Source organism: Topomyia yanbarensis, chromosome 3 (assembly GCF_030247195.1).
Source record: "Topomyia yanbarensis strain Yona2022 chromosome 3, ASM3024719v1, whole genome shotgun sequence".
Classification (NCBI taxonomy): Eukaryota; Metazoa; Arthropoda; class Insecta; order Diptera; family Culicidae; genus Topomyia; species Topomyia yanbarensis.
In genome coordinates this window covers 40,610,640-40,635,749 of record NC_080672.1, presented here as the reverse complement: position 1 = coordinate 40,635,749, position 25,110 = coordinate 40,610,640, and the positions used below count along the sequence as shown (strand labels likewise).

The window sequence follows — 25,110 nt, the reverse complement described above, 5'->3', positions numbered from 1 at the left end:
GTATAAAATCCTAGTTGGTGAATTTATGCTTCGAATAACATACATTCTCGTCTAAAAACGCCCGTATGCGTGTGAATCCGTTTATTTTATATATAAAAAGAGGGCATTACTGAGTATTCGTAGGTAGCGAATTATCGTTGCATTATTGTTTTTTTTTTAAATCTCACTTTAAAAAGCCAACTACCATAATTCACGAAGCATAACATTTTATCAATTTCGATTTTGTTCTAAACTTAATTGCCTATAATAAAATCACGGGCATTGTATCTAAGCGCCGGTTTTACTAAAACGATTCACTGGCACCGGTGCTCTTTCCAACAGAATTGGAAACATTGACAATGGTCCATTGCCATGTATGCTCGATAGCGCAAAATAAGTGCACCACACACGGCACCGATGCAATCAATCGGAAAACCCATAAGTAATCTATTTTAGGTCTAAAATAAATCTTATGTTTATCAATCACATCCCTCGTAGCAAATTTCGGTTGATGCAATAAAATACTTGTTCTAATCGAATGTATGTTTTCACTAAGCCAATGTTTATATTAAATTTCTAATGTAGTCCCCCGGAAGTTATGCGGTTTCGTAAAGAGAAACTATAATCGTGTATAACCTATTTTGTTTATATGTAATCATACTAGTACAGACAGTGAGTATCATTGTTCTCGACGAACCGCATTCCATTGCATTCGGTGGATCTACAACGTTGTTTCTTATTCTTGAGTTCGTTCTGAGATTTCATCGTTATATAAATAAAACCATTCGTTTGGTGTGCACTTGATTAGCATAACTTGGCCGTTTTTTGTATATGATTGAACTGAAATTTCTGGTTGCGTTTTGATGGCGCAACTCAAGGCTAGGGCAAGTTATGTTTTTTGTTGTTTTTTATCTTAAAATGCATTCAGTACTTCATTCACTACGGCATTCTTATGAGTATATTATTTGAGTATTCCAGGGGAAATGCTTTACATTATTTTAAATGCTATTTAGTATAGAGTTTCAGATAGAAAAACGGTAATGCTGAACTAGTAATCTCGACATGTACCTTAATGGATTGTTGAATGTGTGTGTAAGAATGTGATTTATCTTAAGTACAATAATTGTGCTATAGCAGTCTTTGTTTGCGTGATCATTTCTTACGTGGCAGAAAGTTATGTTTGTGCTCAGCTTTTTTTTTGTCAAATTGGTACAATTTTAAATTACGAAACGATGCTGGTTGTCCCACTTGAGGTCTCGTAAGAAACTGACCAACTCCCGAACAGTATTCATAGCAATTATTATTTTAAAGCTGTCTTTCGCTCAACACTGTGAGCACAATAATTGCTTTTGAAAATTACGGACGCTCACCTCGATCGCCCGGCAAACTATACGCGTTGAAACAGCCCACTTCCTCAATTGAATTATGATAAATCTTCGAAGCCTCATCAAGCAATTCAGCTTCTTTTTTTTATCTATATTGTTTTGTTGAATGACTCCACCTTATGTGTAGTCAGTGTAAATGAGTGGAGCTGTTGGGTGCGCGGAGGTTACTGAGACAATTATCCATTTCTTTTAGCACCCACAATTTTTGACATACACTTGAGAAAAGCGAACACAAAAAGTACCCATAATAGTAGAATGTCCCTTTGTTTGGTTTTACCATAAAAATCAAAGCCTAATTTCCAAAGTATGTTTAAAGTATTGGCAAGAATTGTAAAGTGCTTATTTTACTGCTAACGTATAAATGTAGTCTCCAAAAATTTACTGGCCCGAAGTAGACGCATATACCTTACTATTCAATGGGAGGTTTGCGTTATGTGGAAGCTTACCGGCAAGATTATATCGAAATTGCTTGTCCGTTGAAGTGAATAAAATGCGTCAGCATTATATAATTGTGACGGATGCGCACATTTAAGACTACTGAAATGTTGGTCGGGATTTTGTGCCGGATTTTGATCTCGGAAATTTCTCCGCCTTTATCTCTCGAATCTCTCTCTAATCTGAAATGTCAAAATAAAACTTGAACGCTTTATTCTGAGCGTGTGTTTTGGGATAATAATGTCTCAGATTATAAAAACATCTTATATCCGAAACTATGAGTGTGTCAGTGCCCATGAATTAAATTGTCACAGAATCCGAAACGATATTGAGCAGATATCGTACTATCAAAATCCTGCTGCGGTAAAGCATCTCATAGATATTCCGTCAAAACTTTCACTAACTTGCATACTATTTGCTCAAGTATACAACATAACATGCTGTTGAAAATGAACAACCGATAACTAGTTGTCAGGAAAAAACAACACACATCGTAGAAAAGCAAAGCATACTCTTTTACTAACACTTTTTCTGTTTGACATTTCGAGGGAAACAATAGTACAACATGAGTTGGTACCTCTTGAGCCATTGGAAACTCGTGAGTCTGTCGTCTCTATGAGTCTTTAGTTGACTCATATTGCCACATCCACAGATAGCGTGCCAGCCAGGTGAATTTCGACAGCTTCTTATTCTGTGGTATCCAAATCGGTTTAAATTGACATAGTTAGGGCATGTTCAGGAATGTTTCAGTTCTAGATTCATAATTTTGACAGTTCTATAGGATAAAACTGAAAATTTTAAAACTAGAGCTTGCCTCTCTCCAGTAGCAGTTTTAGCGGGCGTTTTATTTAGTTTAATATTCATGTCTTGTTAAATCTTAAACGTTACGGTTTCAAAATTATTTTTCCCCCCCTTTAGTATCTGTGCCGAATACTCTCTACGTATTTTAAACAGTTCTAAACGTGTTTTAAATTAAACAACAAAAAGAATGGCGGCGTACACCACTTTTAAATTTTAAAACAAAACTGATCGAAACTATAAAACAACACGCTCCGTTGGGGATGTGATTGTTTCAGTTCCAGTTCTACTTTGAAACTCCTATACAAAATAAAACGCTGCTGATCATGCTCGTACGTAGTTTTCAATTTTCGGGTACCTGCACACTAAATTCGGCTCGGTAATTTCTCAACAGCAAATTTTTAAACTGATATCTCAGTGAAGTAAGATGAGTTTGCTGATTTTCGGTGAAATATTTTCCGAGTCTAAGCACTAAAACGTCACTTTTTCTGAGATCTCAGCAAAAAAATTGTTTACTGAGTCTCAACTGTTGAGATTTCAGCAAAATATGCCTAACAAGCTGAAATTCGTGTGCGGGTACCCTTTCGGCCAAATTGTACATAACTATTAACAACGTTATTAGAAGTACACGGAACTAATTCGTGTATCCGTACCTCGATTGTGCCATCGCCTATATACACAGAAGAACTGACTTCATGTTGCCACATTCAACGATATATTTCGTTACGCGAAACAAACGCCAAGCAGAAGCGGTTTGGAACACATTCATGACCCTATTTCTAGCATGGTGAAATTGTAGAGTGCAAACATTGGCCATCATTAACTTCATTTGCACTTTTAAAAATATTTTCACTTCTAGAACAGGTGATTTTAAGGAATATACTCGAAAAGTAAGCTTGACCACAATAGGGCCACTTTCTGCTTGTAATCGTCACTCATTTTTGTTGACGTTCGATACAATAGGTTGGAGCAAGATAGTTTGCTTCTGCAGTGTAGACAAAGCGACACACGGGTGGATTCAATTGCTGGTATCGGTGGAGCAGTTTTAAGAAAATGAGAAGGAAGCAGAAGTAGCTCAAAATTCTAGTTTAAAAATATAAAATCGAAAAGAATGTCAATTTACATAAGTTTATCTAACATTGAATCCAAAAAAACCGAAATAATTTTCGGTAACGGCGTAACTATATCAAACCCATGGCCAAAATTATTTCACATGTGTTTAAGCTTTTTCATACGATTACAAGTGATGAAAAATAGTTTTTCATGGTTTTAGACAATTTTTTACTAAACTATGAAAATATTAAACCCCCTAGCAGTGTGATACAAAGACGAAAATAAACGAATTCCACGAGCATTATTATTTTTCAATGTAAACGTGTTTTAGAGTAATATATCAGTTTGAGGAAACCTCGCATTGAAATTTAGTCTGTTTCAACTGTTTTCATAAATTAAAACATTTTGTTTCAAGTTCATATGTTTATTTTGCTTTTCTGGTTTTCTTATAGTAGAAAAAATATTCAAGTTTTTGTAAATTCGGTAATAGAAATGTATCCAAGTGATTATCGTATTCAATCTGGATTATTCACATTAACACTTGCAATCCGGAGACAAGGAACTGGAATGAGAAGATTGCATAATTTGTTTGATGCTTCGCTTACGTTTCCAAGGCAACTTGTGTACGTTACGTTTCATATAACAAGGTTAGCGGAAGTTATATTTCACACTCTTTTATATGGCTATCTTTTTTTTTTTTTTTTATTAACGACATTTTACACCGAAAGGGTGCATTCATGTCGGGAAATTATTTATATTTATTAGTTAGTTAGTTAGTTATATTTCACATTCTTTTATATGGCTATCGTGCCCATAATAGCTCAATTTGGTTAATGAACGCAATCTTACAAAAATAATATGGGGGACTTAATCAAATCATTCTAGTCATATAAGCTTGAGCTTGTGCGACCACCCCTGGCCGCTACTCCGTTATCGATCTGGACTAGCTGAAGTTGCACAGGGAATAAGTAGATAATAATGCTTGGGAGTAGCAAAACATGTGCAACTCCTAGTAATCCTAAATTGTTTATTGATCAATACCGGCGCCGACCAGGCCCTAACGTAGTTCGCGGGAAGAAAGTGAAGGAATGGTTAGTCCGATACTTTTTTTTTTATTTCGATTATAGAGGTTTTAACCGTAAGGTCATTCGCCTCTTCGGGTTAGAAAAATCTCTTATGAAAAATTTCTAACCCTATGTGCGGGGTGGGGACTCGAACCCAGGTGCGCTGCGTACAAGGCAATCGATTTACCAATACGCTACGCCCACCCCTAGTCCGATACTTGCTTTTGCTAGAGGCCGTATATACTACTGCGCACTCCACAAGTATCACGGGAGGAGGATATTTGTTTGTAAGTATAGAAGTTGAATACTACTTCTTCTTTACCGACGCCAGAGAGGTGACTTCACTTTTGGACTAGATATCGATCCATCAACTCATGGACCGGGGACCAACGGCTTTACTTCCCTTCCGAAGGAAGACGTCACCACATATTTTTTCACCTCATAAAAATCTCAATGACCTTGGCTGGAATTGAACCCAGACCAACTGGAATGAGTGGCGGTCACTCTTACCACTCAACCACCGCCGCCGTCTCAAATTGTTCTTTTCATATAAGATCTTTCAAATAGCCCCAACACTGATATTTTAATTGTATTCTCTTAAATTTGAGCAAAAAACACGACATTTTCAAATAGATGTAAAAAACCGAATGGGATTAATTGGGAATGTTTCCTTCGTGGAACAGTGAGAGGATACTCCAAATAATCTTTCCCTTTTGACAGATTTATCCGACATTGCCCGACAAGGTACTTTTTTTACTAACGAATATGTGGAAAATTAAAAAAAGTGAGCACTTTTATAAAACCTACCCAAAAATTACCAAGAAAAGCCAAAATTGACCCCAATTGATTGTAGTTGCTGGAGTTTGCTATGAAAAGCAGGATTTTGATTTATATATTGACTTTGGGTAATTAGTTTTTGAGCAGTATGAAAAATTAAGGGATAATGGCTATCAAGCTAATAAAACGAGTAAAAAAATCACTGCTTACAAATAATTGCATACAAAAATTATCAAACAAAAACGCATTTCTTTTTAAGCAAAACGTTAGAGTATGTTTCGAAGAACAATTTAAGTTGAAAATATGGACAAATAAACAAAAATAACATTTTTCCTATTTTGGCCAGGATTTGAAGTTAGTTACGCGCCTGTGACAATATGTAGGGTTTGACAACAATAACAGAACGCAGTAATAAGGAATAAGATACTTAGAAAACAACCTCGAGTACAGCAGGCAACCGACTGCTGGTGGTTGAATTGAACTGATTTGTTTTTTTTTATTTCGCACATAACAATTGGGTTCTTATAGATGTCACAAGCATCATTAGTGAGGCCCAAAATCATCGTTCTATCTTAACACAATGCATTTTTAGGGTAAAAATTACTTAAACTTCTTGTAAAAATACAAAAATATCCATTTTAATTATCGATTAAGGGTGTGTTTGGATTTTGAAGACTGCAACAATAGCCCTTAGTTTCAAGAAAAACGCTATTAAAGTTGTCGATAGATTGAAATCCTCGTGTGTGACAGCAAATACGTGCGAGGAACGCATGGCTGTTTCAATCAAAAGAAGGTCAGCCTGGCCAACAAGATTTTGCGAGACTAATCTACAGGTCAATACAAACAATTGAGCGAAGCAAAAAATCGATTTTTTACCCACTACACCAGACGATCAGTCTGCCTTCTAATCTCGCCAAGAGTAGAAGTTAAAAACTGCTTCGCAATAAATACACGACAAAAACTATCCCCACTGCAGACAAATTGGGTTGCTATTGATTTCTGTAAGACCAGCTACTCGGAATTACTAAATGTCCGTTAACTACAACATCCCCGTATATACAGCCTACAGTTCTAGAGAGGTCGCTTACACGGTTTATCTCCGCGCACTCTAGACATCTTGATCAAAAAAAAAATATGTCATGATACGAAGAAGTGGATTCCATAACAGCTGAAACTCCAAGGATCATTTTCTCGGATGTTCTAACGTTGTTCGTGTGGTGTGAATGCTTCAGAACAAACCAGTTCCTTCATATGTAACAATTTTATGGCGATCAACCGAAAATGGGACGTTTAATCAGTTAACACTGGTCATGCACCCACAGTAGAACAGCTGGGAGAAATCCGTCTACTACAACCGTAAACAGCACATCATTATCTTATGCCAAACCACAAACGGCTACAAAACTACCGATCTGACTGGAACTACTATTAACTCAACAACAATCGCACCCAGGGTCTCCAAACCAACAACCAGTACCACAAGCGAAGAAGCGAACGTAAAAGAAGACGGATACGTTCATCTGTGCTTTCGCATTCCTGTTTGATACTCTACTGCCATCTTCGGAGATACTTTGAATCGGCTTCGGAATATTTTGTAGTGTGCTCTCTGTCAAGCAATAAAAAACTCGGTTTTCATGGCCTTGTTCGTAAAGTAGACAACTCCCTTAAGAACGTTAATTTTACCAAACGTGAAATATGATATAAAATTATTGAACTCACAATAAGAGTCAAATTTTCAAGTTATTAAATAAAAATGTCTTTCAAATTTTTTACCACTTTCATCAACATAATAATGCGAATGAATACAAAGAAATTATTATTGATCTTTAATATATACCGGAATTTGTCGCCCATCTTCCGTCCATTCAGTTTTACTTCCACGTAAAATTAGGGCCCCAACTAGGACTTGTTTCAAGGGGCAATTGCCCCGGCTCCCCCCCCCCCACCCCCTCTCATCGGGCCTGTTTGCATACGACATACTGAGGAGGGAGCAAAAATTTGAAAGTGCGATGAACTCATGTACGGCAAAGGTAACGATTGCTTCGTTTTTGAGGAACTGTGGAAATTTGAGCGAAGAGAGAACTATTTGCTCAGTTATGTGTGCTGTCAGACTCTCTATGGATTTCGCTGTGGTGTGTAATTGAAAACTCGAACGGTACGAACTGAAAACCTAAGACAATACATGACAATAGAGGGATGGGGTAAGTTTTGTTTCAATTTTACGTCAGAATGTTCCAGCTCATTGAGTTTTCGACGACCGGTCAACACTAAGGCAGTTTCCTGGTTGAAAATAATCCCAATTAATTTTGCCGTCTTTGTTTATTATTTTACACCAGCTTGTGATGTAGTATTTGTGTCATATGGCGTGTACGTACATGAGCAGTAGAAAAGTGTATGATTGGCTGATTCTGACAATTTGCAGCGTACGCAATATTACTGCAGGGATAGCGAAGTGAAGTTTGGCAGCGTTATAGGAGAATATTATCATTACTTTTGACAAATAAAGTTATTATCGTTAAGAGTAAAAATGATTAAAATGAACAGGGATTAGGTGGCAAAGTAAAACAAGTATCTACCACACATTTGCCGAATACGTGGTTTATTAACTTTAACAGCAAACAAACCATAATCTAAAATTTTTCAGAAAATGGCTTTATCAAACTTTACTAAACACCCATGACATAGAAAAACAGTGCCCTTTATTAACATAGTGGATTGAAGATACAAAATGTTGCAGGCATAAAATAAATTAACAAGAATCCATTTTCATTAATGGAAATAGCAACACTGTTTGGTGCATTCCGACAGTGTGAAAATACGCGAAAAGTAGAATATCGAAGGAAAAATAAGAAGCCGATGGTCACGTGTTGTCTTAGCTGAAAACTAACTATTGCGCATTTCACATCAAATTGGACTATCCCACAAGTGTGTACCATTCTTCTAAGTTTGACAAAAATATAAATATACCGCACAGTTTTACTCTTTGATAGAGACATATTTCATATTTGGTCGAAAATAATTACAACCGCGTTTTGTATTAAATTTCAAAGTATTTACAACGAACGAAAACTAATAGAAAACATACTTTTTGAGAATGTTTCATAAGCGAAGTTCTGATTATTTCCCACTATTTACTGTGTACCGACAGAATTAGTTTGTGGCGTCACGTATGCTTAATCTTTATGTATAAAAGAACGTTCTCCGAATTAGTATATAATTCATTTTGATTTGCAATTCGCGTGGCGTGAATTGTGTTCTGTTGACGATTTCAAAGTGCAATAGCCCACTAGACGACGTAGTTGTACACTAGGAAGGAGCCATGTAGTGCAAAAGAGAGGACCATGTAAACCGCTCTGTTCAGTGAATTTCGCTGAATTGAGCTCGTGATGTGGTAAAAAAGGGAATCTAGTATAGCAAACTGAGGATTGTTCGTTAATCTTTTGTTGAAAATAGGGTTTCTAGGATCGGCCAACTTCGAATTCTAAGAAGGTCGCACCGCTAAAAATTACTTGAGTTCAAAAGCGCCATAAACTTCGGGAACTGTTCCAAGGTAAGTGGTACAATTAGTATGCTTTGTGGATCAGAATACTTGCAAAGCATACAACATTTGTTCAATAAAACGTTTAATTTCACGGTGGAAAAATCGAGTACCGATATTTTCACGGTACTACCGCGGACTGAGGGTATCAGTACCGTGGAAATAGTTCTCGTTCCAAAGGGTCGGTACTGGAACCCTAATGGGATGTTTTGACGATCGTGTTTTTGAATTATACTATCAATATTCTCAATTATTGTCAATTGTATTGATCGTGTAAGGGCCGCTATTAAATTTTAATTACCGGTCCTAAATGCAGTCATGATGCTCCGGTTATGTTTCAGACATTATCCAGGATAGATGGATTCAGAAATGAAGCAGAATTAATAATTGCGCAATTTAGTGATTGTAGGCCGAGTAATCAATTAAGGGGATCCTCTTATATAATTGTGGCAAAAAGTAACTAATGTTTAATATTTTTTTTTGTATAATGACTTAGACATGTTCGCTATTCTGCAAAATGTTTATTAAGGTTTTATCTATAAAATAAAAAATTTCGAGCGTAAGATGTCAAAAATGTCGTCCAAAATGGCGGCTTTCACGGAACATGATTTTTCGAATCTGCGTGCATTCTCGTTTTTGACCCATTCAACCAATCAACTTCGGGTTTTGCCCGACTAAAACAAAACAACATTCTCGCCCGCTGTAACCTATAAAATCGCAATATTTTGATCATTAACAATTTTTTACAGCCGGCCAAAGTGGAAAAATCATACAGAAAACGATACTTTATTTTCTAGTCATTTTGTTTCTATATCGATTTTTTCATGTTTTTAGGTTGGGGCGCCTCTACGGAATGTAATCCTCGCTTTGGTTTGCTGCTTGTAGACAACGAATTGCGACCTGCATCTTGTCCGCAAATGAGGTCGGTTTTCAAAACATCTTTCGCTGGAGCCACCATTTTGGACGCCATTTTTGAAACCTTACACTCGGAAATTTTTATTTTATAGATGGAACCTTAATAAACATTTTGCAGAATAGCACACATGTCTAAGTCATTCTGCTTCTTCAAAAAAAAATTATCGAACATTAGGTACTTTACGCACAACTACATAAGAGGACCGCCCCAAATTGAGCATGCATGCTATCAAATTTGCTAGTTTATTTTTTATTACTTCAAACAAAAAAAATGGATTCAAAAACATTTCACATTAAAATTGTACCAAATTTATGATATTTTTTTTTATGAATTTGATATTTTATTAATCACGAATTAAAAAATTGTGAAAAGTATATTTTTTTGTTGACTGAAGTATAGTTCAGCCTACCTTTGTTTTCTTTCTCTTTCAATTATTACGACGTCACAATAACACTGCACTAATTCTCCAGTACGGTACAGTAAGTCGTCGGCTTTTGCTAGAATATTATGCAAAAGTTGAGTAGTAAATGTTGAAACGATCGAGTAATGAATAGAAGAGAAAGATCCCAAAAAGAATCTCTCGTTGTTACTTACGACCCAATCTAAATTATCTCCAGGGTTCATAGCAATTAGTCGTAGTAGGCTGTGCGAATTATAATAAATGTCAGCAGTAAATGTAGTGCAAAAAATCGCAAATTTATGGCCTTTCATCAAGTTAATTACTTCAATCAGGTAAATGAGAATTTTATCACATTGAAGCCATATCCGTTTATTAGATGTCATCCGTGAGCCATAATTAGACGAAGTCCACTCATCCTTAGAGATGATGAGCATTTTACGAAAAATAACTGCGGTATAATTACGTAACCTGCTCTTCGTAACCTGCTTACGTTGTTTAGTTATTCAAGTAGACTCTTCTTCAAATATTTTCCCACAAATTATCAATTGGGCGCAGCTGGGATAAAAGGTAGGTTTGGAATCTATTGATATAACCATGCATGTTAGAATTGTTCTTATACAATGGAAATCATTCACTCCAATAAATTTAAAATTCAGTGTAATCTCCTTTGAATAAATGCTGAAAACAAGCCTCGAAACGTAATTTCCGTTTCCAACAAATTAATGAAAAGAGTATCACGCAATTACTTACGTTGGCCCAATCATGTCCAATACATAGGTCATCAGATTCGTGATACATACCTCCTTTGCCGCACCAAAGAATGTCGTGTGATCTTTGTATCAACAGGTACATTATACGAAAATAAAAAAGAAGGAAACGACGGGCAATAAAATCAACCAAGATTGATTAGCCATGGGTAGAGGATTTCCAATAAAAACCCCTTCCCTCTCGGTTTGCTGTCCCGTTGGGAAAAACGGAACAGAAGCCATACACATTCTCAGCCAGCAATATAGTGGCGGCCGCTCAGGTAGATGAATCAAAGCGAAGCGCACCAGCAGCGGATACAATCTGATGACGACCTTATGGTGTTATTCGATCCCGCTGGGTTCGTTCCGACAGCCAATCGATGATAATTAGACAAAGGACGGCGCAATTAACGACGCTGGGCGCAGTAAAAGCGGCATCAGCTGCTGTTTTGCTATACCTGGGCTATCCGTGGGATGGTACCCAAAAACCGATAAACAGGTCGGATCGAAAATGGCTTTTACGAGATTCGTCCCACCCACACACACATACATGCAAGTTGAGGTAATCAGCGGTACATCAATTGATCTATGACGATTTTAAACATGCATGCACATAGGATAGTGTCATTTTTATTGAACCATATCTCCAATACTTCGAGTCTAATCAAGAAATTTTGAACAGGTACAGCTTCGAAGATGTGTGAATAAAAACATCTCATCTCTTATAATATTCAATCCCACGCAAATCAAGCGTTCTTCTGTTAGGTAGTGATTTCTGACTCCGAATGCCGATTTCCGGCTATTTTGTTAGTCTCTGCGTTGCCGCATCGTACGGCGTGCGTTGAATCAGAATTCAGTGGACGACCTAATCGCTCAAGCGCAGGAAAACCACACAAATGTTCAGATTAAATTACATTGTGAAATCGACAAATGGGAAGGAACGGCCGAAATGAATTCTGCGGTTACAAACGTAGAAAATTCTGATGCAAACAGGGTTCTGACTCTTAACCACTGAAACACTAGGGGAAGGAATAGTCCGCTCATGCACCGTCTATACAAGCATAACCAACTTTATCGAAAACACATTCAAAGTGATTACCACCCTCCATTTCTTTTAGCATCATGCTCACCTCTCATAGCAAACGATGAACGGTCGAATGCACGCTTGCCGGTGGGAATTGAAATGCGCACAACAAAACGGTTCTCAGAACCGAAATTGTCCCAAGAGATCGCATTTTTTTTTTTATAAATGTCTGCTCAATTTGATATTTGAGCTGTCGTTGCAAGTGTATGTGTAAAATTTGGGTTCTTTTCCATCCCCTCCAGTCCACTTCTGACTTCACAATCGTTGGTGGCTTGACCCTTTGAGGCGATTATAGCCGCTCGAGTTCGATTTCTTGCATTTTGATATGCTTCGATTTAATACGTTTTCATGCTGATTATTGCCGTGCTCGGATTAGATTATTCAGCCTGTCAATAAAATTGAATGTGGCACGGCCGACGAAACAGATAAAAGAGAAAATAACGAAAACCCATAAAGGATCGGAGAATTAAACCAGGGATTAAAAATTAATGTTACTCATTTGTTTCAATTTGTTCATATCGACACAGAATCAAGTTTTTGTCACACAGTTGGGTTGTGACCTCTGTCTTGGTCCATAGTAATTCCACAGAGGAACTGTGACTAGTACGGCACCCTTCGGGTTTTAGTATTTGTCATATTCGAACAATGGTTTCACCACAGATCTCATTTTTTTAAAAAAAATTTCGAATGGAAATCCAATCATCGTTTCTTTGCTTGACGATTTCGGCCTATGATGTTGTTCAAATTTTGATCGAAAAAGTCGAATCTTGAAACAAACACCGGGTGTGGTGCCAAATTCTCTTTCAGCTACCATGTGCTTTATAGAGCTTATAGTCCTATTTAGGTAGCCTCTCTTTTTTAAAATTATAAAAGCCTCTTTCACTACTCTACGATCAACTCCAATGGTATCTACGCTGCCCGGAAGCCAAAAAAAAGTGAGATCTCGTTATGATACTGCCGTTCCTTTGCACACCAGATCTTGACATCGCGCTTTCGAGCACTCTTGAAAAACATCTAACGTCGGATGGCAGATCACTCCATGAATCATCAAATTTGGCAAAATTCATTTAATTTCCATTTTTGCATCAACTTTGCACTCCCTCGCAGAGAAGCCTGTTTAACAAATGTTCGGAGAAGTTGTTGCCCTTATGACGGCGTGGATGCCAAATTTGGAATATCTTTTTAAATTCAACAGATAGGAAGTAACTATATTCGGCAATAATATGTGTGTTCGATACTGCAAACAACTTTGTGGAAGATTCCAAGAAGGTGGGAGAATGTCTAAAAAAGTTATGAAAAACTAATTTTAAGGGGTCTTCCATATAATATGTTCCATAACTTGCAAACTATTAAAGCTAGATATATGGTGTATTCAGAAAGATCTTTTGTAGTAACATTTGCTACAACTTTGCTGAAGACACAAAGCCTCTATATTGATTAGTTCAGAAGATAAATTTTGTATATCACTTATAGGTGGATTATTCACTAAACGATTTACTCCTGTGGATGCGAAATCATACGGACAACAACTTCTCCGAACAAACTATACTTCTAAAGTTAACGATTTAGACGCTATTAATTTGCAGCACGAAAACGACGTTTTAAAACACTGTGCGCCGTTCCATTACGTTCGATCCCTCTAAGAACGGTTGGTTTTAAAATCGTCCAATGAAGGACGTTCGTTGGACCAATTTGGACAACGTCCAAATAACCGTTCAACAAACGTCCATCGTTGGACCCGTTTTGAACGATTTTGAAACAATTTTTTGGACGTCTCAGTGGGATGTTTGGTTGGACTTAGTTTCCTGTAGGACGTCGACGTATTACACGCAACGCAAAATGCATACTGAATGTTTGATTTGATGGAAAAAATGCATTTCATTTCATTGATTTTTAGAAATGCATCACAAGTTATCTGCCTCTAAGTAGGGTTTATCTTTGACTATTCTGACGCTACCCAGGGTCATACGAATCAGGCTATTCAGTTTTTCATTTATTGTCACTAAACATTCCAGAGTCTCAAAAACCTGATTCCAGAAGAAATAGCTGGCTCTAGATTGGTTGAATAACTCGACATAGATATCCTAACAACTTACTCGAACATGTTCAAAGTTTTCGAAGTCGCATTCAGTAATGCCCTACAAAATATAATTTATAGAGATTTATTGAACCGCGAACAAAAATTTTGCACCATACAAATATGAATATCTAGTTTCACATAATATCCCAATATTTTTTCATCCACTTCGTCAGTGTACTGATGTTTGATAATACTATTTCGGACTTCTCAGATTAGAATAACCCGAGCCCATCGATTCGGTCACATTACCGTTCAGAAATTCCATGAAGTTCAGTTATAGGGTCCGATGATATGATATGATATGATTAGAGTAGCACAAATTAATCTTCAGCATAAACGTACAGCAACTATGAATCTATCCCGCCTTGTGCAGGAAGGAAAAGCTTCCATAGCTTTGATTCAAGAACCATATTTCCATAAAGGAAACTTCTATATTGGACAGCTACTTAACCCCGTCTTCGTAGCTTTCAACAAAAATGGCATGACAAATCCACGTGAAATGCCTCGTGCATGTATACTTGCGAATAGTGCTATTGACGCATGTCTTATATCTCGGGCCCTATTCTCACAGTCACGTCACTTAGTGACTGGAGAGAAATTTTGTTCTAGTCACTGGGTGACGTGACTGTGAGAATAGGGCCCCTGACCTCACAACTCGCGATATTTGTGCTGTCACGGTAAATATGACTGTTGACAACATAAACAACAAATATGTGTATTGTTCGGCATATTTGCCGCATAATTAACCATCACCTTCTGATGATTTCAAAAGGGTAGTATCATACTGTGGCAGAAATGGGTTTCCTCTCATAATCGGCAGTTATGCAAATGCCCACCACATAATTTGGGGCAGCTCAGATATTAATTTGAGAGCCACCGAATTAATGAAATACTTAAGTATTACAAATCTGCACATTCTTAATGCAGGAAACCGCCCAACATTTGCACTAGATGGCAGAGAAGAGGTGTTAGATGTAACTCTTTGCTCTGACGGTATTACGCATGAGTTGGAAAACTGGCTCGTACCAAACGAGCTAGAACCGTCGTTATCTGATCATAAGTACATCGTCTTTGATGATTTAAACGTCTCGCTAGATATCGTCACATATCGTATTCCTAAATCTACGAACTGTGACCTCTACGAAGAGGGCTTGGCGACTAGGTTTCATGGATATCTTCCGACGATTGAATCTACAAGTGATTTGGATGAGGTCGTGGATAAAACAAGCTCACTCATAGTAGCAACATACCAAGAAGCTCGTCCGCTTCGAGTTATGCGTGCTTCTAGAGGAAAGCCTTAATGGAATACCGAACTTGTTCGACTCAAAAAGTTATGTAGAAGAGCTTGGAATCGCAGACGTAGGGACGGGCTTGAGGCATTTAAGTTGACTCGTAAAGCATACAGAAATGCCCTTCGATCCTCTGAGCGAAGTGGTAGTAAAAGCTGGTGCTCAAATGTCTCAAATCTCAACGCGACTAGTAGATTAAATAAGTTACTTTCGAAATCGGAAGACTTTCGTGTCAGTTCGATTAGAACTGCTGATGGTGAATACTCGTATGATGAAGATGTAGTACTCAACTGTCTTTTTGACACACACTTTCCAGGCTGTACGGAGTCATCACTGACAACTGCCCCTGAGTTCTTTTCAGGTAGTTCTGATTCTTGCGCATTTGCTCATAGAATTGTGACAACCGAATTGATCAAATGGGCGATTGAAAGTTGAATCGTTCCAGTTCTTCTACAAAAGGGATATGAACACTTCAATCATATTTTGAAAAAAGTTCTTACTTGTAGTATTGCAACCGGGTACTTTTCATTAGTGTGGCGGGAAATAACTGTTAAATTCATTCCCAAAGGTGGCCGCGTCACTTATGAGGAGGCAAAGAGCTTCAGAGCGATCAGTCTGACCTCCTTCCTTATCAAATCAGTGGAACGTTTATTCGAACACTACATTCGAGATGTTAGCATGGGCGAGCACGCACTACATGCAATGCAACATGCATATCAGCGGGGGAAGTCTACTACCACCCTGTTACACAATGTTGTCTACAACATTGAAAAAGCTTTTTCACAAAAGCAATCAAATTTAGGAGTTTTTTCTCGATATTGAACGTGCTTTTGACAACGTGTCTTTCGAATACATTTCGGAAGCAGCACGGGGTCATGGAATACCTTCATATATCACGAACTGGATACACGCAATGCTTAGTAACCGACATCTGTGCTCATAGTTAAAACAAGTAGAGATAAGGAAACTGAGTGTCTGCGAATGTCATCAAGGTGGTGTGCTGTCACCACTTCTATGGAACCTTGTCGCCAATGGCTTGTTGAGGAAACATAATGTGCTTGGGTTTCCGACGTATGGTTTCGCCGATGATTATCATATAATGATCACCGGTATTTGCATTAACACACTTTTTGATTTGATACAACAAGCCTTATGTGTTGTTGAGCAATGGGTTGGGCTATCAGTTAATCCAAATAAAACATCAATGGTGCTTTTCACGAAACGAAGGATTACAACCGTTACCGATCAAGTTAAGTACGTTGGGGTAATTCTTGACTCAAAACTTGATTGGACAGCTCACATCGATTTCAGGATCAAGATAGCTTGCATGGCCTTCGGCCAATGTAAACGGGCTTTCGACAAATCTTGGGGACTCAAACCCAAGTACATTCCGTGGATCTACACAACAATTGTTAGACCAATACTGGCATACGGGTGCTTTGTTTGGTGGCAGAAGGGAGAACTCATGACAATTCAATCAAAGTTAAACCATCTTCAGAGGATGGTCTTGATGGCGATGACTGGTGTATTTGAGTAGGAATCCTTACTAACTGCATTCAGAATTTCGAACCGGTTCCGAAATGGGTTTAACTCAGACCTCAGAATTTCGAACCGGTTCCGGAATGGGTTTAACTGCGGGAACCCTCTTCGTTGTGATTTCCGTTTCTATGTTTTTCAATTACTCGGCTTTGAACAAAGGGTAAACTATAGCCAGAACTTGGTCGTAACGGTTCAAATAAAATAATTTTAGCGAATGTAGAAACACTTAGTTAATTTTTGGCAGTATTTAAAATTATTTCAACATTAACATTACAATTTATTTGAATGGCTTAAAATAATTATTTTGTCGTAACGGTTCGAATTGAATGTTCATAAGTTGATTTAAATTTTGGCATTGAAAAAGACTAAAAATGGGCCTCATTCATTAGAAGTTTTTTTTAAAGTAATTTAGTCCATTTTAGGCATAAAAATTAACTTCAGTGCAGAAATGTAATGCACCTCAGAGCAAATAAAGAGAATAAAAAAAGCTCTTTTCACTTTTCATGCGACCCACCGCTCTTCTCTTTCACAATAAACCTCTTCGCTCCGATGTGTGTTGCTCCCATACGTGCATTCTACTCCATGGCTGCACACCTCAAAGAGCAGAAATTAAGAGGCTCTTTAGTGTGAAAAACAGTTAAGACCAAAAAATATTTATGAATCAATCTAATGAATAGACATATGAACTTTTTATGTCAAAAAAGGCAAAATTTCTTGAAACATTTTTTATCGGAATTGTATTTTTTGAATCATTCTCATTATATAGGATTTAAGCTCGGGTTTTGCGGGTTAAGAAAATCTCTTCAGAAAAATTTATAACCTTTTGTGCGGGGTTGGGAATGAAACCCAAGGTATGCTGCGTACTAGGTAATCGATTTACCAATTACGCTATGTCCACCCCAAGAAGAAAGTTTATTTTTAATATTTTAGAATTAGAATTAGAAATAATTTCTAATTATTTTTCCAAAAAGAATCAATGATCGAATAACTTGTGGTGGGACCGTAAAAACCAACTGTCGGCAACATCTTGAGGGGATATTCTGTACGAACGGTTATATGCTGAGCACTGTTGATAGAGCATTTTTTTTTCTTTCATCTGCCTCTGCATTGCGAGTAACGAGACGTCCAACATTTTAGCTCACAATGAATTTTGGCAGACTTTTCAATTATCTTATCAAATTACTCGAGACGATGCATTTCTATTACTTCAGCGAGCTTCTATTTTGTTGAATTTTGATGCATTTGTCCGCTTTTCCCTAGTATGCATTGGCTAAATGGGATTCAAGGAATTACAGATATCTAACATGTAGTTATTATTTGTATTCTTATTGTGATGATCGTGTGTATCGAAATCAATGAAACTCAATATTTAAAAGCGACGTAATACAGCAACTATTTGGTCTTTCTCAAAAAATTTTGCGTTTGAGAATTTTAGTACTAGACGTTTGGTTCTTATGCAAAATAACAGTTTCGGCTCACATTCCTCATCGACAAACAGAACCTCTGTGCTTACTACCGATATATCACTCGGTACTAGCCAGTTGTTTAGCGTTCACGCAAGACCTGTGACTATTTGGATTTTAATGTCTAACCATCGTCAATTTGGTGTTGGATTAGACCTATCTAAGTAGCATTAAGTTGGTGTTAGTTACTGACGAGAGGAATCCGAAACACTAAAAAACCATACATTATGTTAGGTGTCCCTATGCACAAACATTTGTTCTCTTCCCATATTTTCTGCCCGATTGGGACTTTTGTACAGCATCTATTGATTTTAAATGTAATAAATTTCGCCTGATACTAATATCGTTTAAAATATGTCGCCACAGAAAACTGAAATTTATACAATTTATGGAAACATGCCGTTAAGTATAAAAAAGAATTCCCCATACATTATACACAAAATGAGATGGAGCAAGACTATGGAGTATTGTACACAAAATACTACGAAACAATTTACGTCGCAATACAGAAAAATTAATTCCATTGAAATCGAAGTCACACGACCCTGGCTCCTAATTTTTATTTTAATCCAAAAATATGAAAGTGGTACGTTATTCGAATATTTGATTGAACCAAAAATTAGTACAAGTTTGTAGTTCTGTACGGTGATACGATGAAAAAATGTGGCAATTCAAATAGACATTTTCTATGTTTAGTTTTAACTTGTTTAAACACAAGCTTCTATCAGTTTACAACATTCAACTTAGTAAATATTGATCTTTACGTTTCACGATTTCGACTTTGTTCCACAAAGTTATGATGATGTTTCTTTTCGTTGAATATCTTCAGCTCCTCTGAGCGCTTGTAGTGTATCTGATGTGATTTCATAATGATATGCAAATCCCATATAAAGCGTATTTTATTTAAATTAATAATTGTTGTGTTCTGGAATTTGTTGTTCGGCATCTTGTAGGGATATTTTTGCTTGTTTTGAACTACTAGTCTGAGTGCTGTTACCACCGAGCACGATCGATGTAGAATGCTAACGATGCGATTAATTTAAAAACCTGGCGTATAGCAACGAATTTCTAAACGTGCTCTGCACAAATCTCACGTCTCAGTATAAAAGAAGCACTGCGCCATGGTCAGTTTTTCGGGATAATTACACACAGAATCAAATGCTCTTTGAACACCACCTGTAAGCACACACTTCCTTCATGTTCACTTTTTGTATGTCTTCTTTGTGTGCGCCTTTAGCTGCCGATAAAGCATTGTCCAATCTCACTCTTGATCACACATAAACACGTTTGCTCGGAAGTATAAAAAAATGACAAAAAATCCCACCCTCTGAGGCACTAAACCATAATTACTCTCTTCCGTGTTTTCTTCTTCTAAACCAAACGATCCTGAACCTTCCGATTGCGTCTTCTACCGGCCAGAATCAGATTCAGCTGCATTAGAATCTCCCTGCGGTCACTTTGATCTAGCCGATGATTGTCACGGTGCGGCTCTGCGTCTGCTCGCATACGTCGAGACGGTCACACACTGGTTTCCGAGTTCAGCTTCAGAATGAATTTGTTCGACTTGGGATCGATTACCTCTTCGCTGATCGTGAAATGAGGTATCTTGTTGATCGAAACGGTTAACGATACATCGTTTTGGATCAACTGAAACGTACTTCCGTCCGAAATCGGCCGCGATAGCAGTTCATCGCAAATCAGCGCCCAGTTGTGGTTTGTACGGCGTTCCTTATCGTTTTGGAGAACGGGAGATTCTACCAGATATGGTTCGAGAAATGCTCGGGGAGACATATCGTTTTTCAAACAGTGTGCAAGATGTTTCAGTATCGATTCTATCGTATGACGTGGTTGTTGGCGAGTTACGCGAAGATACTTTTGTAAAGCACGCGCCATGGAAGGGAAGATAGCTTGAGCTGCTTCCTGTGGATCCAGCGGAATCATTGGTGCCTGTGGTTGAGGTTGATCATTTTGAAGACGTTTGATATGTGTGAATGCCTCTTCAGCAGCCGTTACTAGACGAGCTCTTCGCTTTTTAACCCGCCGATCATATTCATGTTCTTCGTAGAATCGTTCGTTATGTGAAGAATCACGCCGGCGAGCGTGTGCAGCTAATACTGCCCTCGACTGATTTTGCTGTTGAGCTGGGGTTGCGCCATCAACTTCATAATACTTGAATGAAGATAAAGCTTTGCGTTGCGATTTTGATACCGGTAATCGCTCTAAGTATGGATTGTAGATGGTAAACTCGGTGTAATAGCGCTGAAGCACCCAGACGGCGGTACGCTGAACACTGAGTTGTCCTATACTATAGCTATGTGATTCCCCATCGGGACTCCGTATCACTTTAATGTGATAGATGGGTTGTAGATGACGTATTTCCAACAGAATTACCGCCACGTAATGCACGAAAAGTAGTGTATCGGTAAAATTCGTTGCATACGAAACTAAAGTTTTGTAGTCCACCGCTGCTGAACCAGAGACTATTGCCTTAGTTCCTTCCGTCACTTGCACAATGTAGAACAACCAGTAGGCAAACGTTGATATCAGTACTAATAATAATACTGCTGCTCTGAAGAAAAATATCCTTGGCATGATGGAAACAGGTTTTCTCACGAAAACCGCCCACAAACCGATCGCAAGCAGCAACATCCTTGCTGCCAATGACACCAGCATTCCTTTGCATTCGGCGTTACATGCCAAAAGTTGCAATCGTTCATTTTGAGTCAGCTCTAGATTGTCGAATGCGGATGGGAAAAATCCCAACTTTGGTAAAATTGCCATCACAAGTGGACTCACAAATGCTACAGTACACAGCAGCACTGATAAGGTTCTTTCCAGATACCGCTGACAGGCGAATCCGATACCTGTGTCATCTGACATTTGCCAATAGCTAACATCTTCCATAGATATGCTCTGTTCGGATGTGTTACCCGTAATAGCGGTTGTATTCTCACCCCAGGTTTCATCCTGTGGTAAAATTTGTACCTCTATCACTTCCTGTCCATCACGGCTATCGTCTCCAATGTTGACACTAGTTTGAAAAGGTGCCATATCTGGTCGTTTGTTTCGTGAATGATTATTCCTATGTGAATGTCTGGTTCGATCTCTGTGGGATCCCAAAGTACTGCTGTTATTTCCACCGTTATGTCCCCTGGATCGCCTCGTCGTTTTACTGTTCGGTTCCGACTTGACTGATTCGTTTTCCATGGTTTATATCCGTATGGCAGTATCGGCATAGGCAGGCATTGAGCACTATCCCAGAAATGCCAAATAAACAGACCACTTTCCCAACGACTAATTGGGAAATTCTTTTCATATATGAAACACCTGAATGACGACAGCGAGTTCTCACGGTAAGCTTAGAACTAATTTAATTCCACTGCCAATATTACTGCCGCCATAGGAGGAAAACAGCGGGCAAAACCTGCCCTTACAGTTACTTCTTATGAGACTACTTTTTCACTTGCTTTTTCCACCATTTCTACAATTGGCGAGTTCACTTTATCCATCTGCCAGGAATATTCGTCAATCTTCATTTCTCTTTTAGATGATATCACTTTTCAGCCATATTCAAAGGGCCATTGGAATGTTCACCCCTTACACAGTATTTTCGATGGGAAACTGTTTACATTTAATTGCATGGCTTAACTTGTCTGCATTTTTGTAATACGCTAATGACTGATGATTAAATTCCAGCTATGATTCATTCCGCAATCATACTAAAACTGAATGCAGTAGAAGTTACTAACCAAGTTTAACACGCACTTTCCAAAAAACTGTTCACTTATAAAGTGCTTATCACAAGATTGTCGCAAAAGTCTGATTCCCGTTTCGGTCAAGAACTATTTCCACCATCTTTGTTTCACATTTCGGCAAAAAACGAACGGTGAACTAATGCAAACGCGGCAGCGGCGCGCAGACGATTGTGTGCTACGGCTAACGAATGGAAAACGCGAATGATGAGTGTTCATTGGAAAACGAGATTTAAACTTCAAAAATCGCACTTCAAACTGTTCATTCATGGATGTCAATGGAAAGCTTTTGGTTGTGTTCATGTATGCATGTCATCAGTCGGGAAAAGGTGATCTGTCAAAGATGAACAATCAAAATTCATTTCGACACATTTCATTAGGGCCTATATCGCAAATGTACGCAACAGAGATTATTGCTATGCAAACCGACATAAAACTAATGACGAAGTAGATATTCTGGTTGTAGTTGAAAATCGAAATAGTGAACTTGCGCGTTTCGGTTTTTCTCCTATTCTCAGCTTGTGCAACTAAAGCGCAACTGGTGTAGATGATGCGCAAGTTGATTCTCTAACATGTACAGAAGATGCGCATTAGTTGCCACTCTGCAAATAGGGAAAAAAGCGAAAGGTGCAAGTTCAATATTTCGATTTTTCACTGCAACCAGAATATAAAAATAATGCTTATTATGAGGCATGTTTGCAACCATTGCTTCACAGCTTAATGACAGTGTTGGGAAACACGGCTCACAGTAAAATTCATTTTATGTTGACTTGTCACAAAAGAAATACGTCAATTTTCTAGCTCGTTTGGATACGTCATGTGTCTTCTTCTTCCTCATGACCACAGTCTATAGAGAACAGTTGCGCAAAGAGTGAAGTCAAAAAAAGCCTACCTATCGAGCACAATTGGAATACATCTCTGATACCTCTGCAGCAAAGTTGGATTCTAATTTTCCTCGATAGGTAGACTTTTTTCGGCTTCACTTTCTGCACACTCTTTGCGTACCTTTATACTAGGGCCTTTACTCATGACCACACTCTAACCTAAGACAAGACGAGACAACTGGCTTCCTATTTTGGGTTTTTCTTGCTTTTTTGTGCCCTGCTGAATAATTGATGACAGTTGACTGTATGCGGCTAGCGATCGTGGCAGTGCAACCAATTTCTTTTTCATATTTAGATATGTTGCTATAAAACACAATACCCGTTTTAGTAACTTTTCGCCAAAATTTATCCGGTGCTAATTAATTCAACATTCTATCATAATACAACATGTTTCTAGAAAATCTAGCCAGCACAAAATTCTTTCAGAGTGGGTAAAATAAAATCTAAATATTTCAGAACCGAAAAAATGCAAACACTTGTTTTGTCATTTTCTTGGAATATAGTGTTGCGACCGCAAGAACATAACTAACATTCATAAATACATTCGATTCACCCTTTCGCCGTCTTGCCATGTGAACGACTCGTTACAGATCAGTGTGCAGATATACACTACTTATTTAACAGATCAACAAAAAACGTAGGATCACTGGATAATGACATCTCTATATTTTGTTTTCTTTTTATAAATAGGTCAGTGACATTTCAACTATACACGAGAATAGTCAATGTTCTCCTTCAAAAAGAATTCGAAGAGATTTTGCTTAATATGAATACTATTGATGGGTCGGAAGGAAACTAATTTATAAACGGTAAAGAAATGAGTGATATGCCGAGTCTTTATGCAAATATGCAACGTTATTTAATGAACTGAAATTTCACGATACATAGTTGACGAATTATAATTATTTTATTAAGCAACTTACACTGATCCTGATGCCAACACTGCGAAATGAGCCCTGTGGTAACGAAAACAGTATCCCATTAGTCAAACTCGAAGACGTCAAATAGGCCCCACGCTGCCCTCTAAGAACGGTTGGTTTCAAAATCGTCCAATGAAGGACGTTCGTTGGACCAATTTGGACAACGTCCAAATAACCGTTCAACAAACGTCCATCGTTGGACCCGTGTTGAACGATTTTGAAACAATTTTTTGGACGTCTCAGTGGGTGGCTCCAGAAATCGCTTACGCCCAATTTCTTCACTGGATGAAAACCGGTTTTCGCTGAAAACCAGTTTTCGGGTTGCTGGTGACACATTAGCCGAAAACCGGTTTTAAACGAAAACCGATTTTCATCCAAGTGAAGAAATTGGCCGTTACAGTCGTGATCAGGGATGCCATTATGCCAGATTTATCTGGCACAGCCAGAGTTTTTTGCAGCTTCCAGACAAAAATAAAAACCTCTCATTCTGCCAGATTTTAAAATTTAAGAAGTGCTTGCACACACATTTTGGAAGTTCGGGGGATATTTTCCTAAATTTATCAAAAATCGATTGATAAATTTTCATGACTTTGAGATCGCTATTCAGTGACAGATTTTGCCAGACATATTTAGTTGATCTGCTTGAAAAATAGTGGCAACCCTGGTCGTGATTCGCTGGTTGGACTTTTTTTAACTGGACCGCTTTTTAGTTGGACCTCCGCTAGTTGGACAATTGTCTAACTAAAAAGCACCTGTATGTCAAAATCTTATGTTAAATTTACTTTGACAATCAATCTTATTAGAGATGTGAATAGATGCATTTACGCTGCCAACATCTCCTTTGGAGAGTTTTTGACATTTGTCAGTCGGTCCAACTAGCGAATCAAATTCGTTAGTTGGACAAGGCTGTGGCCCAACCAGCGAATAACGACTGTACTATAGTTGTCTTGTCTTATGGGATTTTCGATTGATTGACACTGTAGTAGAGTGCACTGGTTCTGCACCATT

General features: G+C 38.0%; 1 protein-coding gene and 1 long non-coding RNA gene across 2 annotated transcripts; both read right to left on the bottom strand.

Moving 5' to 3' along the window:
• Positions 1-3,551: 3,551 nt before the first annotated feature.
• LOC131687780 (uncharacterized) lies at positions 3,552-17,307 on the bottom strand. The gene is made up of 2 exons (XR_009305214.1): positions 14,903-17,307; positions 3,552-14,819 (listed from the first exon to the last, which is right to left on the bottom strand). It is a non-coding gene; the product is annotated as an uncharacterized LOC131687780 (long non-coding RNA).
• A 157-nt stretch (positions 17,308-17,464) lies between these two features.
• LOC131692742 (vang-like protein 1) lies at positions 17,465-22,466 on the bottom strand. The gene has a single exon (XM_058979976.1). The coding sequence runs from the start codon at positions 21,751-21,753 to the stop codon at positions 20,065-20,067; it is 1,689 nt and encodes a 562-aa protein (XP_058835959.1). The 5' UTR covers positions 21,754-22,466; the 3' UTR covers positions 17,465-20,064.
• Positions 22,467-25,110: the final 2,644 nt, after the last annotated feature.